Source organism: Carya illinoinensis, chromosome 5, assembly GCF_018687715.1.
Source record: "Carya illinoinensis cultivar Pawnee chromosome 5, C.illinoinensisPawnee_v1, whole genome shotgun sequence".
Lineage (NCBI taxonomy): Eukaryota > Viridiplantae > Streptophyta > Magnoliopsida > Fagales > Juglandaceae > Carya > Carya illinoinensis.
Genome location: NC_056756.1, coordinates 17,150,822 through 17,169,055, shown reverse-complemented (window position 1 = coordinate 17,169,055; position 18,234 = coordinate 17,150,822). Strand labels below are relative to the sequence as shown.

General features: G+C 33.3%; 1 protein-coding gene across 3 annotated transcripts; it reads right to left on the bottom strand.

The window, feature by feature from the left end:
- Nucleotides 1–100: 100 nt before the first annotated feature.
- LOC122310952 lies at nt 101–7,040 on the bottom strand. 3 transcript variants are annotated; one of them, XM_043125237.1, is made up of 14 exons: nt 6,863–7,040; nt 6,707–6,768; nt 6,063–6,140; nt 5,877–5,958; nt 5,539–5,609; nt 5,275–5,376; nt 4,703–4,783; nt 4,335–4,424; nt 3,738–3,812; nt 3,395–3,427; nt 2,908–2,985; nt 2,408–2,473; nt 1,696–1,778; nt 101–500 (listed from the first exon to the last, which is right to left on the bottom strand). In XM_043125237.1, exons 1-14 carry the CDS (start codon nt 6,915–6,917, stop codon nt 473–475), a joined length of 984 nt encoding a protein of 327 aa, XP_042981171.1. In that variant the 5' UTR covers nt 6,918–7,040; the 3' UTR covers nt 101–472. The 3 variants fall into 3 exon arrangements, with proteins under 3 accessions (XP_042981171.1, XP_042981170.1, XP_042981172.1); XM_043125236.1 differs by having other exon boundaries at nt 1,666–1,778; nt 6,863–7,039; XM_043125238.1 differs by lacking the exon at nt 4,703–4,783 and having other exon boundaries at nt 1,666–1,778; nt 6,863–7,037.
- Nucleotides 7,041–18,234: the final 11,194 nt, after the last annotated feature.

Here is an 18,234-nt window from a genome sequence, read left to right as displayed (position 1 = left end):
AAAAAATTTAAAATGACAGAATCTAGGCTTAGCTTTTAAAGAGGTGGACAGTGGCCTCCCTGTGCCAAATTTCTACATGAATAATGCCCCACTAAAAATATAAATTCAAACCATGGAGAAACATCTTTCTTAACAAGTTCAAAAGAATACAGGTCAAATCTCTTGCATATAGGTCGACACAGAGTTGGCCTCGCCTGAGATAATTAGACAACCTGATGGGTGCTTTATTCAGTTCATCGTTGTATTGAAACAAGCTTTACATCCCCTATTAGAACTTATTCTTGCCACATTCAAAGGGACCAAAAAAATGGATCTATCTATGCGTGTAGAAATTAATACAAGAAAAATTCCCAGTAACGACCGGTGGTGCGTACAGCAAAGTCGAAAAATCAAACCAAATTAAATGCTGCACAAATACATCGACGAAGAACCACACTGATGGCTAGTTACCGTCTCGACTAGAAGTTTGTATTCAACACCTGGTACTGGTAGAAAACGCCCTGCAAAGTTATAAGCACAATTTAATAAAAAGTTGCAGAATAAATATGTCAAATTTTCCGGAGGGAGGAGACAGAGCAAGCAAAGAACCAGAACCATATGGGATACATGCATGGATGTTTTATGGCATGAGACACATCCAATCAACCAACATCATCTCTATTTCAAACATGACAGAGAAAAGTAATCCACAAATATATTTTTTAATTATGTGGAACCTCTTAAGGCAGGGACCTTCAGACCTGTCCCCAAGGAGTAAACCCCGTATACACAAACCCACCCAAAAGAACCTTTTATAAGGTATTCTAGGGAACTCGTGAAAAATGAGCCGAGGATGTTTGGCCACTAGGCAGCACCCTGATGGGCATCCACCAACGTATTTCATTGCCTTTCTGATTCCAAAGTCCAAACTATCAAGTAGAACACTGGCACAAGAAATTGGTCCTTGATGCTGAATTATGACTAAATAATTTTGTCATTTATTGAAGTGGAGAATGAGTTAATTCACAATCCAGGAAGGCTCGAGCCATAGAGTTATTGGTAACTTCTCAGTGATGAACCAGTGTTTCAAACATAAATCTTTTATGAGCGGCAACCGCCTAAGCTCAAGAAACAAATACATACATGAAGGTTGGTGCTTGGCAGTTGGCAACTAACTCTCTGAGAAACCTCAAAATATAAATGCGGCTAATGACACAGATGTTGCCAACGAAGCATAATATGGGGCTTCAGAAACGGCATGACTATATCAGACTAAGAACACTTAAGACATTTATCGCCACCCAAATGCAATAGACTCTTCCCAAAAGCTTGAGACTTTCAACGAGACCCATTGTGATGAGGAGTGGGATCTGTGGGAGTGAATGCAGCAATAGTATGTAAATGCTGATCTTAAAAAATAACCTACCGAATATAAGCAACAAAAGTTGAGGTTAAAAGTTCAATAATTTAATTATGTTGAATAATGCTGTACAGGGATTATGAATACTAAAACACACTCGTACAGATAGGATCCTTATTCTAAAATGCACTGGTAGGATACTAAAACACACTTTTAAAAAAAAATATGCAGAAAGTACGTATCAATTGACTAGCAAACAATCATGCACATCTGAAAGCACACTTTCCTCTAGAAAAATCTATGCAGATGAAATGCAAAATTAAAACCTCAGCAGGGTTCTTGGCTGTTCTTCCAACCTATCAACACCATCTTGCACAATTGCATCCGACGCTGACCTATCCATACCTCCAGACAAACTGTCTGCAATCTCCTTAAGACCCTGCAAGCAAATTTTTGGTTTGATAAGTAAAGAAGATATTTTATTGATATAGAGATAGGCATAGCCAAATACATGTGATTACACCTATTTAGGCCTGCAAACAAATTAAGTGACAAAAGGTTCAAAAAGAGAGCATTGGCCTCTTACCAAAGATACATATGACCAATAACTTAAGGAGAAGAATCCCCATGCCAAACATTAGGCAGTATAAAGTTTACAGGACTTCTCACACCTGAAGATATAGCACGAGTGCAAAGCAGGCGTGTGTGTGTGTGTGAGAGAGAGAGGGGGAGAGAGAGAAAGAGAGAGAACATTTGTTGCAGTTATACCAGAAAGAGAATGGGTTCTTTTTGCATTACAACCAGAATAACTGGTTTAGGTAGTGGGCTTGAGAACCACATCAAGACAATTATCAGGTACATTGACTACATATAATTGAAAAACACATGCCGAACTGCAAAATATTAACTTTAAGAAAGTTATAGATCACCAGGTAATATTGCCCCATTCAGAATTTCCGGACTAGGAAATACATGATAATCAACAGGATTCTTAGTAATGGATTTGAGCATTGCATCTCCATTTTGATAATTAAGCAAACAGAAGAAAAAGGGTACAGAGGAACAAACCTTCATACTTGGAGTTTCTGTATATGTGAGTAAACTACGAGATTTTCCAGTAAGTTTAAGTTGCTCCTACAAGATGTTGAACAATAGTTAGATTAGTAATCATGTGATAAAACCCCTCGAGATGACACTAACAACTCTGTAAAAAGGAAAATGTTAAAGACAAAGTATTATAAATTCTGTATCCCATTCAACATAGGTTATTTTGCCTGTCAAAAGTTTATCCATAACCACAAAGCACAGAATATGTTCCTTGAAACGATCACAAGATGACATCAGATGCCATTATTGCTGCTTTAAAGAGTTTCATGAAATGAACAAGGGCAGGATGATAGTTAACTCTGAATACAACATGATCAATTACCGGGATGGATATATTGCAAATAATCAGCTATTTGGGAAGCAGAAAAAAAAAAAAAAAAAAAAAAAAAAAAAAAAAAAAAAACACGATTTGGGCTTAATAGTTAACTACAAATAATATTTAAACAACTACTGGTTCAAACCTTGAAAACTTCAGGCATTACTCCTTTCTTTCCATCAACAAAGTTGCACAGATACAGAACACCTAGATTTGCAATATCCTGACACCATAAAATAATGTCAGCATCCCCTCGAGCAGATACATATACAATCATTACCAGCCAATGCCAATGCAACTCTTATATGGGTGGTGATTCATCTTCACAAGCAAGCACAAAGTCACAATTATTTGCATCTCAAGAAACTATGAAATACACTTCCAGCTGGAACAGTAAAAAATGTCTTTTAACTGGATTACCACTATGGCAGATATCTTCTTTCCAACAGTACATACAACTTTTCAAAAAACATCATTACTAATTTTCCATTTTTTCCTTTTTCAACTTGGGGTTTTTACTTTTTCCAGGCTAACATAAGAGTTGCAAACAGAAAATTTCAGGCGATGTTATAGCATGCAGTAGAATTTGAGTTAAGACAAGGCTTTTCATACAGACATTATGAAGGTCTTACCTGCTTATCTTCCAATGTACCTATCTTGCCATCCTGAAACAAAAATTAAAATTAGAATCAATTAAAAAAAGCAAGCACCGGGCATGCATGATATGTATATATAGGTGACTCCCTCTTCCCCAATTTATGAGAAATGAAAGTTATAAGAAAACTATCTCCTTTTTCGTTCTTGGAAACAAACAGCAAAAAAAAAAAAAGAATTCTTAGACACAAATTTCAGTTACTTCACAGTGTGAGCTTTGGTACAAAGGGGGAATAAAAATGTCATAAAGATCGCTGCTGCAAACTCAACCATGCAAGACACTGCCAAAATAATAGAAGTATACTATTTCAAGAAACTCACCAAACCTTCCACCAATCTCTGTAGCTCATTCAAGTCATAGCCAATGTCAGAAAGTGACTTTTGAACTTCAGAAACCTGTTAACAAGTCGTTTGAGAATTAACTAGTACTCGTATTGAGATTAATTATCAAATTACAAGAAAGCAAGCAAAACTTTTGTTTTTGTTGGCACCAGGTGTCTAGCAACAGTGTCCCAACTAATCCCAAAGGTGCATAGGTCCTCAACAAGGACCTTTCTGCAAGTGCACCTCAGGTAATTCAAGGAGAAATCTCCAAATCCGATGGTGCCTAGAGATTGTTTGCACCCAAAGGGCCTTGAACCTTAGACCTAGGGAAAACATACCCCCAAGCCCAAGGCCTTTACCACTTGAGCGAACCCTTGGAGGTTAGAAAGCAGGCAAAACTAATCCCCATATTCTTGAATGTATCATCAGAATCAGCTTGCAGTATTGTTTATATATATATATTGTATCATCATAATCAGCTCCAATAGAATAGGTGTAGCCCAAGTACACAAGAATTGTCTAATATTTTACTTGGACAGTATTCTTTGCTATAGAAATGAATAATAACAAACTCATAAACCTTAAAGCACATACATCATTCTTAATTAACTTTGACATCTCATTCTGCTTTTCCATTTTATCATCCAAGTTTGCTATGCGTTGAGTCAAGTGCCTCTTTGTTGCCTGTTCAACAGAATAATTGTAAACACAATCATCATTTATAGACAATCATCAAATAAATTAAATTAATTCACAAAGCAAATTCTCTCAAGATAACATTCCCTCATTGAACTTAAATTACACTAATAATGATTCAACCTTTTTCTCTGAGCAAGGATGCACTTGCACCTTGACTGACAAGATTGGAGGTGAAGTCAATTACCACAACTTCTCATTCTTTTAAGATTACCCAAAATTACACACAGGAAGAGAAATGCACATGCGCTGGGAGAAACCCTCACCATATCTAAATAAGAGACTGAACAAATATAAAAACTCTCGCTCACTTGGGGGAAGAGGGGAGAGAGAAGGGGGGGAGGAAACTCGAAAAAAAAAAAAAAAAAAAAAAAAAAAAAAACTTATCAGAGAATGAAAGAAATTCACCCAGAACATAAATGGTTACTTGAAGAGATATGCTTTTACATGGTATTGAAGCAAAACAAGGTAGAAAATTTCAAAAACATTCAAGATATTGTGCAAGGGCATGCACAAGCTTGTTGCTCTCACTAACATTGCTGCATCCAATGTGCTCATAATTGAACAATAAAAGAGGTTTACGCAATATCTGAGACAGAGTATACTTCAAAGCCTTGGAAGATCACAAACAGATAAATCTTCCTTCCAAATACCGACCAAAACTTCAGACCTATAAACTCAATTGCAAATAAAATATGCATAACGATGCCTAATCAATGCTAATTTTTTTCAAATTACCTAAGTTACCAGGCTCTTTTCAAAAGCATATCTATACCCAGAGAATTTGTGTTCAGACCATATCAGTCAAAGAAGTTGCAATCAGAAAACAGGAACTTACAGCAAGAGCCTCTGAAACATGCTCCAAATGCTTTGTCAAGTTTGAAACAGCATTGGCCATATTACGCTTTGTCACATACATAAGATCTGAGAATTTAAGGCCCTATTCATAAACAGAAAGGGGTAAAAGGAAAAATTAGTATCCCTATTATAACAGCATGCAGATCATAGAAATTCACCAAAAGAATATCAAGGAAAAATAAATTAATTTGACAAAACTGTACACTTAAAAAGGTGAATAACTACAGCATTAACGAGCACATACCTTCCACCACATGTAGCCATAACCCAACGCCCCTAAGGTAGCAGCTGGAACTACAAGAGATGTTAAGTTACCTGCAAGACAAAAAGAGGAGGCACAATTGAACAACAAAGACCAACAAGAATACAATCAATATGAATTGGAATGACCATAGCTCATTAAGAAATATCAGTTTTAGCAAACTTGAACAAAAAGGAAAGCCATAATGCATTGAGAAACATGTGGATATATATGAAAAACTGAAGTCATAAAAAAGTAATAACTGTGTACCATAAATAGAATTTGTTAATGTATTGTTTGATAAGTAAATAGCAATTGCTAGTGTAAATGATGGAGGATACCAATTTGACCACTATTCCCATTCAGAATAGTAACCTGCCGTGCGGAGGCTAGTTGTCGAACATCCATTGCCAATCGGCGCACCTACCAAATATTCAAGTAGCAATTGAGTACAATGTATATCTTAGTTCAAATATTTACATTAGAACGTTAAGAAACAAATTTGCCTCACTGTTAGTTCATATTACCTGGGTCGCAATGGCATCAGAATATTCAGCATCACCACCCGAGTGGTCCCCAGATTTTTCCGTTCCCTTTACTAATGACTGTCAATCCAGCGGGGTAATCCAATAAGATAATGAAAATAAACAATTTTCAAACGTAATATGCAAATTGAAGATTATTCGTCTGTGGAAATTTTCATTTCTTTCCCAACATGGCTTCACTGTTTAGCTTTCGTTAGTTTGGAAAAAACAATCCAAAACTAGATTATCGCAAAAATCTGTTCAATCTTACAATTTTAAAAGTTTGACAAAAAGGATCCAAAAATAGACATGATCGCAAAAATCTGTTCAATCTTACAATTTTAAAAGTTTGACAAAAAGGATCCAAAAATGGACATGATAGCAAAAATCTGTTCAATTTTACAAAAAAAAAAAACAAAAAAAAAAAAAAACCAAAAACAAAACAAAACAAAATGAGAAAAGAAAGATCGAAGCATTTCACAAAATAAAACACTAATAATACCCAATTGATATATAAATTGAAAACAAGGTTCCGTGTACAAGTAAATCACAGGAGCCAGCTTAGGAAAAAAAAAAATCACAGGAGCTAGATTTGAACAAGCAGCCGAGTTAGCAGAGTTTTTGACCAAAAAACAAAAAAAGAGTACCTGAAGTTCTCCAAGCAAGTCCGACAATTTACCGTTATTCAGCATGATCGTGCCAGTGTATCCTACACGAAGAACACTCTCAAATCACAAAAGCTCACAACTGATACTGTGTGTTGAGATATGTGATTGGATTTGGATGAGGAAAAGAAACGTTACCTGCTCCGACTAATATCAGGATACGGGATAATCCCATGCCCGCTTGCATAGCCATGGCTGAGCTAAATGAGCCCGAAGCCCTTACGAGAGAGAGAGAGAGAGAGAGAGAGAGAGAGAGAGTACGGACTACGGAGGTTAGGGTTTCCGAGAGGGGAAATGTCCGAAATGATAAACTAACAACTAATTTACTATTCTTAAACTATTATTAAATAAAATAATATTTTTTAAAATTTTAATTTTGATTTGATGTATATAAAATATGAAAAAATTATATTTTACAAGTGGTTGATAAATTGTAGATGTGTTGTTACCGTATTCGAGAGACCGTTTACGCTGGTTTAGTTGGTGACGCTCATACCTATTATCCAACTACGGAAACGACAGCGTTTGGCCAAAGTTGCAACCGACGTCATTATATTAATTTTTTGTGGAACCGACCCGGCCCGGAGAAAATGCTCAGCCGAGTGGCTTATTTCATGCTACTGAGTACTGCGTGGTGGCCGAGTCCATGTCCGCGCATGAAACGTTCTCGGGTTTTTTGGGTCCGAACAAAATTAAGAGTGGTAACACTGATAGGACTTGTGATGCGACGTGATTAAATTGAAATATTACATATTTTATAAATTTAAAATTAATATATTTTAATTATTTTATGATATTATGTTTGATTTTAAATAAAAATAATAATTAATAAAAATAAATTTAAATTATAATTTAAATTTATTAATATCATCATTTATATTTAATATTATAATTTATAATTTAATTAGTAAAATTTTCCTTCACATTTATAATATATTTTTAATATTCAATTTGTCATTTTAATTTATTTTTAATTTTTTATTTAAATTAGCAGCACACTCGGTTGGAGGGAACGGAGTTACTCCTTTTTTACGGCAAGACACAGGTGCTGCTTTCTTCTCCAGCACATTTCATTCTTTTATTTTGGAAGGCATCACGCGAGAAGCTTGTTTGGGTCTCTCTGGGTTTTGAAAAAATAAAAAGGAGCTCTATTCAGTTTTGGACTCTGCACTCAAGCGGCAGGAGCTTGATAGATGCTGAACCAAAAGGGGCAAACTGCAGCGAGACTTTCCATACACAAGGGATTAAAAAAAAAAAAAAAAAAAAAAAGATCATACGGGGGGGGGGGCCATTTTCTGGGGGTTTGGACAAGACGCATGGGAGGTAGACGGAGAGAGAGAGTTTTATTTTATTTTTATTTTTTTGTGTCGGTGGGGAGCGAGAGGAGTTTTTCGTCTGGTTTTGGAAAGCTTTGGACGGGGGTTTGCTTTTGGAGAAACTGAAGGCTGGAACAAAAAGCAGGGTTGTTTCCTTTTTTGGTGCAGGACGGAGGGAGGCCACTGGAGGCTGGAAAAGTGAGGAGAAGGAGGGCCTGGTTTTGGGGCAGTTTGGAGATTATTTTTCGTGGAGGACGGAACAAGGGGCTCTGGGGGCTAAAAAAAAAAAAACATGCATGCGAGGCCTTATTTTTGGTCTTGCTTCTGGATGGTCATTGGGGAGCTCAGACTTTTTTTTGAGTGGAGGCTAGGCACTTTTTATTGGAAGCTCTATTTTCTTTTTTTTCCCTAAAGAGCAGGCGAAACGGAAGGTTGGGAGAGAGTGAGAGACCGAAGGAGGTGACACTTTAGCAGGGGAAAGCTTGGCTTCCGAGGGCCTGACTTACGGACGGAGGAACAGACGGAGGCAATTTATTTTTGGACCTTTTTTGGGTGAAGAGCTCTGTGGAAAGGAGGCTAGACAGCTTGGAACAAACGGAGTGCGATCCTTCTCGTTTTCAGGCTGGACTAGAGGGGAGCTTCATTTTATTTTTTTAGTGGAGTTTTACTACATACAAGCAAAATCGTATACTAATTTATATACCAATATTGATTATTTTATACTTAAAAGTTAAAGTAGCATCGTTTTCAATAAAATCTATTTTTTGATCAATCATAATAAATTAGTGAACATATTAGTGTATAAGTGTACTTGTAACTAGAATTTTCCTTTTTGGTGAGGAACTCAAACGCTAAAAGGGGAGAAGTGGACCCTTCTGGAATTTTACAGAAAAAGAGCAGCACGGCAACACGGAGGGAGTTCTTTTGAGCTATATCTTTTTTCTATTTTTGCTCTCTTTTGAGGATTGTTTATCTAATATTGAGTTTAGTGTTTTATTTTGAAAAAATTTAGTTGTAAGTATAATTGTACACTAATATGTGTACTTGTTGCCCAGATGACTAACACAAGAGGGGGGTGAATTGAGTTGTATTAAAAAAAATAATAATTATAAATCAAATATATAATATAAAATATAAACAAAATATGAAATAACAATAAATATAAAGAGTAAAGGTAAGAGAGAAGCAAACTCAGTATATTAACGAGATTCGGCCCCACTGCCTACGTTCTTGCCTCAAGCTACCCCTTGAAGATTCTCAAATTCACTATTCAACCTCCTTCAGGTGGAGATAGAAACCTATTACACCTTTGAACAACACCGTTACAAAGGATCCGTGTAGAACACCCTCTACACTTGCAATCACCTTACACGTGGTGATTCAACTATTCCCTATGTAGAATACTTTATACACGCACAAGGGTTATACACACCATTTTTCTTATACAAAAGCTGATAGTGGGTAGGTTATCAGAAAACACTCCTCAATGAGTGAAATAAGAACAATACAGCGCAAACTATATCTCTCAAAATGAATAAGGATTAAGGCTCAATGCTTAGAGAAAAGAGAATAAAAGTTTTGAATGAATGTTGTATGCTCTTGGTGTTGTAAATGTGAAGCTCTCAAATGATCTATTTATATGCATATGAGACTTCATATTCAAATTTAAAAAGATTCACATGTCAAAGACAATATTATTCACTTTTTCAAAAAATTCAAATAAAATGTTCTTCTTTTTCAATTGTCAAAGACAACATCATTCACTTTTTAAAAAAATCAAACCTAATCTTTTATTTTTAGCATATGACAAAATGAGCACACTTTCCTTTTCAAAAAATTCAAACATAATCTTTTACTTTTTGCATATGACAAAATGAGCACACTTTACTTTTCAAATTTTTCAAACAAAATCATCTACCTTTTGTGTAAGTCCAAAAAAGTATCAATCACTTTTAAAAATATTCAAATAAAACATGCACATGTGAAAGATGACAATCAATCATCTTTAATATTTTCAAAGTTCAACCCTTTAATGAAGGCATGCACATGTAAAAAATGACAATTAATCATCTTTCAAAATTTTTAAATTTAATTTTCAAAAATATTCATGCACATGTGAAAAATGTATTTTAATGCTTTATAATAAAATATTAATTTTGAGCATTAATCCTAATTTCGAATTTTGAAGAGATTTACAACATTACTCTATAATTTTAATATGAATTTGTTCCTTTCTTGCTCATGCTTGTTTCCTTGATGTGCTTGACTCCATTGTGTAGATAACTTGAGTTTGAGACTTCTTTATTCTTTGAATTTATTTGTTATCATCAAAATTCATGTGTAAATATATAATTACACAAAACTTGAAATATTGGATTCAACAATCTCCCCCTTTTTGATGATGACAAATACTTGATAGAACCTGAAAGCTGTATTAATACTTAAGCTCCCCCTGAGAATGTGCGTTAGTTTTTCAAATAAAAGTATAAATATAATTCCAAGCATATATAATAAGTTTAGCAATTCAAACAATGTTAATGTTCTAGTCTAATACTTCTCCCCCTTTTGGTATCATTAAAAATGATCCACAACAAGTAAATGGATCTGAAGAAAACAGTGCGTTAGTAGACACTGTAGATAGTTAAAAAAATAAATAAATTTCATCCATCCGTGACCTGACAAGTGCAGCTGGAGATTTGAAAAAATCGCCTGATATTGTTGACAAACGAGATTGAAGGCTCCGAATTTCTAAAAAAATGTCATTTTCACCGATCGGGAAAAAATACATTGCTCTTTGACTTGGATGATAGCTTGTCTTGTTCTTTATGCTATCTTTATAAAATCAGTCCTGAAGTTCATCCAATCCGCATCAAGTTTTCTTCTCATCTCTATAACCCATCTGCATTCCTTCAACATTCTCGTTTTAAGCCTTCTATTCTTTTCTCAATGGCTCATTCTTCTAACATTTCTCTAGATCCATCCATGAGGCATTCTGCATCTCAACCTCCTGTCCTTTCTGCAGCTGCCATTGGTGCCATGTTGCAGCAGGAAAATAATAATCTGACTAATAAGTCAGATTCTGATGCTATTTATGACTTGGTGAGTCTTGGGACTCGCTACTCTTCCTCTATTGTTGCTTTTTCTCAGTGGCTACAAGCCAAAAATCATGAAGTTGAAAAGCTCAAAGAACAAATTGTTGTACCTCAACGAATTGTTCAAGAGTCTCACACAAGGGAAGGAATCATTCGGCAGAAGAATAAACAGTTGAAATCTTTATTAGATTCTTCATTCCGCTTGCCGGTTCCCATGGATAAGAATGACATGATATTGTATGAAGAGAATGAGCGTCTCAAACATGAGGCTAAGAATCTCAAGTTTATGTAAAAGTATTTAAAAAATCTATCTCTATTTTATTGACTCTAGTCTATCTTTTAAGAGATATTCATAGCATGCATCATATCTATTTCTCTTCTGATCATACATAATCTATCTTCTAGTAAAGGTTTTGTGAAAATATCTGCTAATTGATCGTGTGTGTTTGTGAATTCTAGTACTATATCGCCTTTCTGCACATGATATCGAAGAAAATGATATCTTATTTCAATATGCTTAGTTCTAGAATGTTGTATTGGGTTCTTTGAAAGATTTATAGCACTTGTATTATCACATTTGATTGGAATGTGATTATACATGAGTTTAAAATCTTCAAGTTGTTACTTCATGTAGAGAACTTGAGCATAACAACTACCTGCAGCAACATATTCTGCCTCAGCAGTAGATAGTGCAACAGAATTTTATTTTTTACTAAATCAGGAAACTAGTGCATGACCTAAGAAATGGCATGCTCCGCTAGTGCTTTTTCGATCTATTTTACAGCCAGCATAATCTGCATCTGTGTAGCTGATTAGATCGAAAGATGTGTGCTTAGGGTACCATAACCCTAGGTTAATTGTACCACTAAGATATCTAAGAATACGTTTAACTGCAATTAAATGTGATTCTTTTGGAGATGATTGAAAGCGTGCACATAAGCACACACTAAACATAATATCTGGTCTACTGGCTGTTAAATATAATAAGCTACCAATCATACCTCGATATATTTTTGAGTCAACTGGCTTACCGGATTCATCTTTATCAAGTTTAGTTAATGGGCTCATTGGTATTCCAATTTCCTTAGCATTTTCCATCCCAAACTTCTTCAGTAATTCCTTAATATATCTTGATTGATTGATGAATGTCCCACTTTTTGCTTGCTTAATTTGCAATCCGAGAAAGAATGTAAGTTCTCCCATCATGCTCATCTCAAATTCTTCCTGCATAGTCTTAGTAAAAACTTGACACATATTTTCATTAGTAGCACCGAATATTATATCATCAACATAAATCTAAATCAAAAGAATATTATCATTTTCATATTTAATGAAAAGAGTTGTGTCGATTTTTCCTCTTGAAAAACCTTTTTCAACCAAGAAACCACTAAGTCTTTCGTACCAAGCTCTAGGAGCTTGTTTAAGTCCATATAGTGCTTTTGTGAGTTTGAAAATATGATTTGGGGAAATATAATTTTCAAAACCTAGATGTTGCTTAACATATACCTCTTCATTTATAAAACCATTTAAGAAAGCACTTTTAACATCCATTTGAAAAAGTTTGAAATCTTTATAACAAGCATATGCAAGTAGCATTCGAATAGCTTCTAATCTTGCGACAGGTGCATATGTCTCATCATAATCGATTCCTTCTTCTTGATTAAAACCTTGGCCTACAAGTCCAGCCTTATTTCTAGTAATGACTCTGGACTTATCTTTCTTGTTTCTAAAAACCCATTTTGTTCCAATAATAGTATGATTTTTGGGTCTAGGAACAAGTGTCCAAACATCATTTCTTTTAAATTGATTCAACTCTTCTTGCATAGCTAGAATCCAAGATTCATCAAGAAGTGCGTCATCAATATTTTTGGATTCAATTTGAGATAAAAAAGTAGTATGATTGCAAATATTTCTAAGAGATGATCGAGTACTTACACCTTGTGAAGGTTCTCCCAAAATTTGTTCCACTGGATGATCTTTCACAAATTTTCACTGTTTGGTTGCATCTTGTATTAAATTTTGATGATCTTTCCTGATGGCTCTATGTTGAACTTCCTCTATTGTTTTCTCTTTGTTGAGATTGAGACTTCCCGTATTATTTATACCTCCTGTTTCTTCATCAATAGATTTCTTGGAGAGTGAAGAATTAGATTCATCAAATACTACATGTATAGATTCTTGTACAGTCAAAGTCTTTTTATTGAATACTCTATAAGTTTTACTATTAGTAGAATACCCAAGAAAGATACTTTCATCAGATTTTGCATCAAATTTGCCTAAATTATCCCTATCATTCAAAATAAAACATTTGCATCCAAATATATGAAAGTAACCAATGTTGGGCTTTTACTCATTCCAAAGCTCATAGGGGGTTTTATCTAACTTAGACCTTAGCATAACTCTATTTATAACATAACATGCAGTACTTACCGCTTCTGCCCAAAAATAACTAGGCAAGTTGTTCTCATTGAGCATTGTTCTTGCCATCTTTTGAAGAGATCTATTTTTCTTCTCTACTACCCCATTTTGTTGAGGAGTTCGAGGAGCAGAAAAATTATGCACAAAACCGTTTTCATCACAAAATGTTTCAATATTTTTATTAACAAACTCTTTTCCCCTATCACTTCGGATACTTGAAATAGTATAGCCCTTTTCATTTTGAATTCTCTTGCATAACTTGGTAAAAGCATTATGTGCCTCATCTTTATGAGTAAGAAAGATTACCCAAGTATATCTAGAGAAATCATCAACAATAACAAATGCATAATATTTTCCTCCTAGACTTGCAACTCTATTTGGTCCAAAAATATCCATGTGTATCAGTTGCAATGATCTAGTAGTGGAAATATGTTTCTTAGTTTTAAAAGAAGTTTTTTGTTTGTTTACCAAATTGACATGCATTACAAATTTTGTCTTTAAGAAAATATGTTTTTGGTAAACCTCTCACAAGATCATTTTTTGAAAGTTTGGAAATAAGTTCCATATTGGCATGACCTAGTCTTCTATGCCATAACCAACTAGTTTCATTTTGAGCTAAAAAGCAAATTGCATCTTGTGGGGTAATTTCTTCAAAATCGATTGTATAAACATTATTACTTCTAAAAGCAATAAAACAAATATTACAATCATGATCATTCAAAATAATGCATTTATCCATTTTGAAAGTAACTGTAAATCTTTTATCACATAATTGACTTATGCTTAAAAGATTATGTTTTAGACCTTCAACAAGTAGAACATCTTCAATTATGAGAGAATATTCATTACCAATTTTACCTATTCCCACGATCTTTCCTTTCGAGTTGTCTCCAAATGTCACGTGTCCTTTTTCTTTAGATCTAAGATCAAAGAACTTAATTTTGTCTCCCGTCTTGTGTCTTGAACATCTACTATCTAAAAACCATTTGTTTTTACTTGTGGAAGACTTCATGCATACTTATAAAAACAATTAAAATGATTTTTCTTGGTACCCAAGTTCTTTGGATCCTTTATTTATTAGTATTAGAAGAAACAAGATTTTTAGGTACCCATATGGCCCTAATAGTCATTATATGATTTCTTCTAATAGGACAAGTATGATAATTATAACCATTTCTATTACAAAAATTGTAAATAGCATGTGACATATATGAAAAACTTGAATGATTATAATAATATCATTTTTTGATAAAATTATTTTTATGAAAAGAATTTTGAATATTAGTCTTTGATGTAAAATGATTATCAAAGAAATTTTTATAAGGTTTGTATTTTTGTTTTGGCATATATCCCAAACCTGCCTTGTCAAAAACACATCTTTGACTACCAAGAAATTTTTCAAAATTTCTTTTTCCATTTGTAAAGTTTTCAACAATATTTTCTAAATCGGTTTTCTTCTTATTCAATTCAAGATTTTCATCTTTCAAAATGATACTTTCTTTTCTTAAAATTTCAATTTCATTTGTTAAAGAAAAATTTTTCTTTTTCAAAGCAGTATATTTGATACCCAATTTTTCAAATTTCTCATAAATCTCTTCTAAAATATTTTGCAATTCTTCATATGAAGGATTTTCAATACTATCAAGATTTGTTACCTCAATGTCATCTTTAGCCATAAGACAAAGATTTGCTGATTCTTCATTGCTTGCTTCACTATCTGAGCTACTTGAATCATCATCCCATGTAGCTTTCATTGCTTTCTTGCCCTTGTTTCGATCTTTCTTTAGCAGAGGACAATCTGACTTGATATGACCAGGTTTATTGCATTTATAACAAATTAAAGTGTCATTTTTACCTGAATTTTTTTTGGAAAATTTTTTGAAAGATTTCCTCGGATGAGTTCTATTTTTCTTCAAGAACTTCTGAATTCTTCTTGTTATCATCGCAACTTCTTCATCTTTATCGTCATTTTCCTCATCTTCATCACTTTCACTTTCATGAAGAACAGCTTTAAGTGCTAAGCTCTTCTTTGGCTTTTCTTCTTCTTCTCCTCTTTTCAATGTGTACTCATGGGTGATAAGTGACCCGATGAGTTCATTGACTTCGAGCTTCTTGAGGTCTCTAACTTCAAAAATCGCTGTAACTTTTGATTCCCAACGTTTTGGTAAAGAGTTGAGAATTTTTCTTACTATCTCCACCTTGGAATAAATTTTGCCAAAAGCTGTCAACCTGTTTATGATGTTAGTAAAACGAGTGTGCATACTAGAAATAGATTCATCATCATTCATCTTAAACATTTCATATTCATGAGTAAGAATATAAATTTTTGATTCCTTGACTTGCGAAGTTCTTTCATAAGTAACTTCCAAGTTATCCCAAATTTCTTTTGCCGTAACGCAATTCATTATTCTATTAAATTCATTTCCATTAAGAGTATTATATAATAAATTCATAGCAGTTAAATTTAAAGTATAAAGTCTATCGTCTTCACGATCAAACTATTCTTCTTCCTTTTTGACCTTTACTCCATCAACCACTTTTGTTGGAATATAAGGTCCATTTACAAAACATTTCCAGATTTCTCTACCTTGAGTTTGAAGAAATATTCTCATTCTAACTTTCCAGAATGAGTAATTATCTCCACAAAAGAGTGGAGGCCGACTGCTAGATTGACCTTCACCAAATGAAGCTGCAATGTTAGCCATAAGATCTTAACTCAAAAGATAGTTAATCTTATAATAGAGCTATTAGCTCTGATACCAATTGTTGCCCAGATGACTAACATAAGAGGGGGGGTGAATTGAGTTGTATTAAAAAAAATAACAATTATAAATCAAATATATAATATAAAATATAAACAAAATATGAAATAACAATAAATATAAAGAGTAAGGGTAAGAGAGAAGCAAACTCAGTATGTTAACAAGGTTCGGCCCCACTGCCTACGTCCTCGCCTCAAGCTACCCCTTGAGGATTCCCAAATTCACTATTCAACCTCATTCAAGTGGAGATAAAAACCTATTACACCTTGAACAACACCGCTATAAAGGATCCGTGTAGAACACCCTTTACACTTGCAATCACCTTACACGTGGTGATTCAACTATTCTCCATGTATAATACTTTCTACACGCACAAGGGTTATACACACCCTTTTTCTGATACAAAAGCTGATAGTGGGTAGGTTATCAGAAAACACTCCTCAATGAGTGAAATAAGAACAATACAGCGCAAACTATATCTCTCAAAATGAATAAGGATTAAGGCTCAATACTTAGAGAAAAGATAATGAAAGTTTTGAATGAATGTTGTATGCTCTTGGTGTTGTAAATGTGAAACTCTCAAATGATCTATTTATATGCATATGAGACTTCATATTCAAATTTAAAAAGATTCACATGTCAAAGACAACATCATTCACTTTTTCAAAAAATTCAAATAAAAGGTTCTTCTTTTTCAATTGTCAAAGACAACATCATTCACTTTTTAAAAAAATCAAACCTAATTTTTTACTTTTGGCATATGACAAAATGAGCACACTTTCCTTTTCAAAAAATTCAAACCTAATCTTTTACTTTTTGCACATGACAAAATGAGCACACTTTACTTTGCAAATTTTTCAAACAAAATCATCTACCTTTTGTATAAGTCTAAAAAAATATCAATCATTTTTAAAAATATTCAAATAAAACATGCACATGTGAAAGATGACAATCAATCATCTTTAATATTTTCAAAGTTCAACCCTTTAATCAAGGCATGCACATGTAAAAAATGACAATCAATCATCTTTCAAAATTTTCAAATTTAATTTTCAAAAATATTCATACACATGTGAAAAATGTATTTTAATGTTTTATGATAAAATATTAATTTTGAACATTAATCCTAATTTCAAATTTTGAAGAGATTTACAATATTACTCTATAATTTTAATGTGAACTTGTTCTCTTCTTGCTCATGCTTGTTTTCTTGGTGTGCTTGACTCCATTGTGTAGACAACTTGAGCTTGAGACTTCTTTATTCTTTGAATTCATTTGTTATCATCAAAATCTATGTGTAAATATATAATTACACAAAATTTGAAATCTTGGGTTCAACAATACTAATATATTGTGATTGGTCAAAAAGTAAATTTTATAGAAAACAGTGCTAATTGAAATTTTAAGTATGAAGGAATCAGTATTAGTACTCAAATTAATACGTTACTTTGTTTGTATGTAGCAAAATTCTTTATTTTAGTATTATCATAGAGAATGTTATATGATTTTCATAGCTCTTGTAATAATATGGTTGGCTAAATTTTCATACTAAGGTTAGAGGTGAAGTCTAATGATTTAGACTTTGTTTTCAAATCAACATTAGAGTTTATATTGTGAATTTGATCGATTGAATGATTTTATTGTTGGATATTTTGATTATCTATATATTTATCTTAATTCATTGTGATTTTCGAATATATTGGATACTTGAAAAATCTATGTGATATTCAAACGAGTTTGTAAATGTTTTAACTATGAATTATTCATACTTAATGATTAGTGATTAGTCTTCTTGATTTTAAATGTTAAATTTTTCAATTAAACTAGAATCATTATTCTAGTATAAGTGAAGTAAATTGATCGAATATAATATTCTAAATTATTAGACAGATTCTCGAAATCTTAGTTGTTTTCCATATTGA

Coding starts and splice junctions, on each gene's coding strand:
- LOC122310952 (XM_043125236.1), bottom strand. CDS start 6,917: ATGGCTATGCAAGCGGGCATGGGATTATCCCGTATCCTGATATTAGTC. Junction 6,769..6,862: donor CCTGATATTAGTCGGAGCAG/GTAACGTTTCTT, acceptor TTCTTCGTGTAG/GATACACTGGCACGATCATG. Junction 2,986..3,394: donor GTACATTGGAAGATAAGCAG/GTAAGACCTTCA, acceptor TTATGGTGTCAG/GATATTGCAAATCTAGGTGT.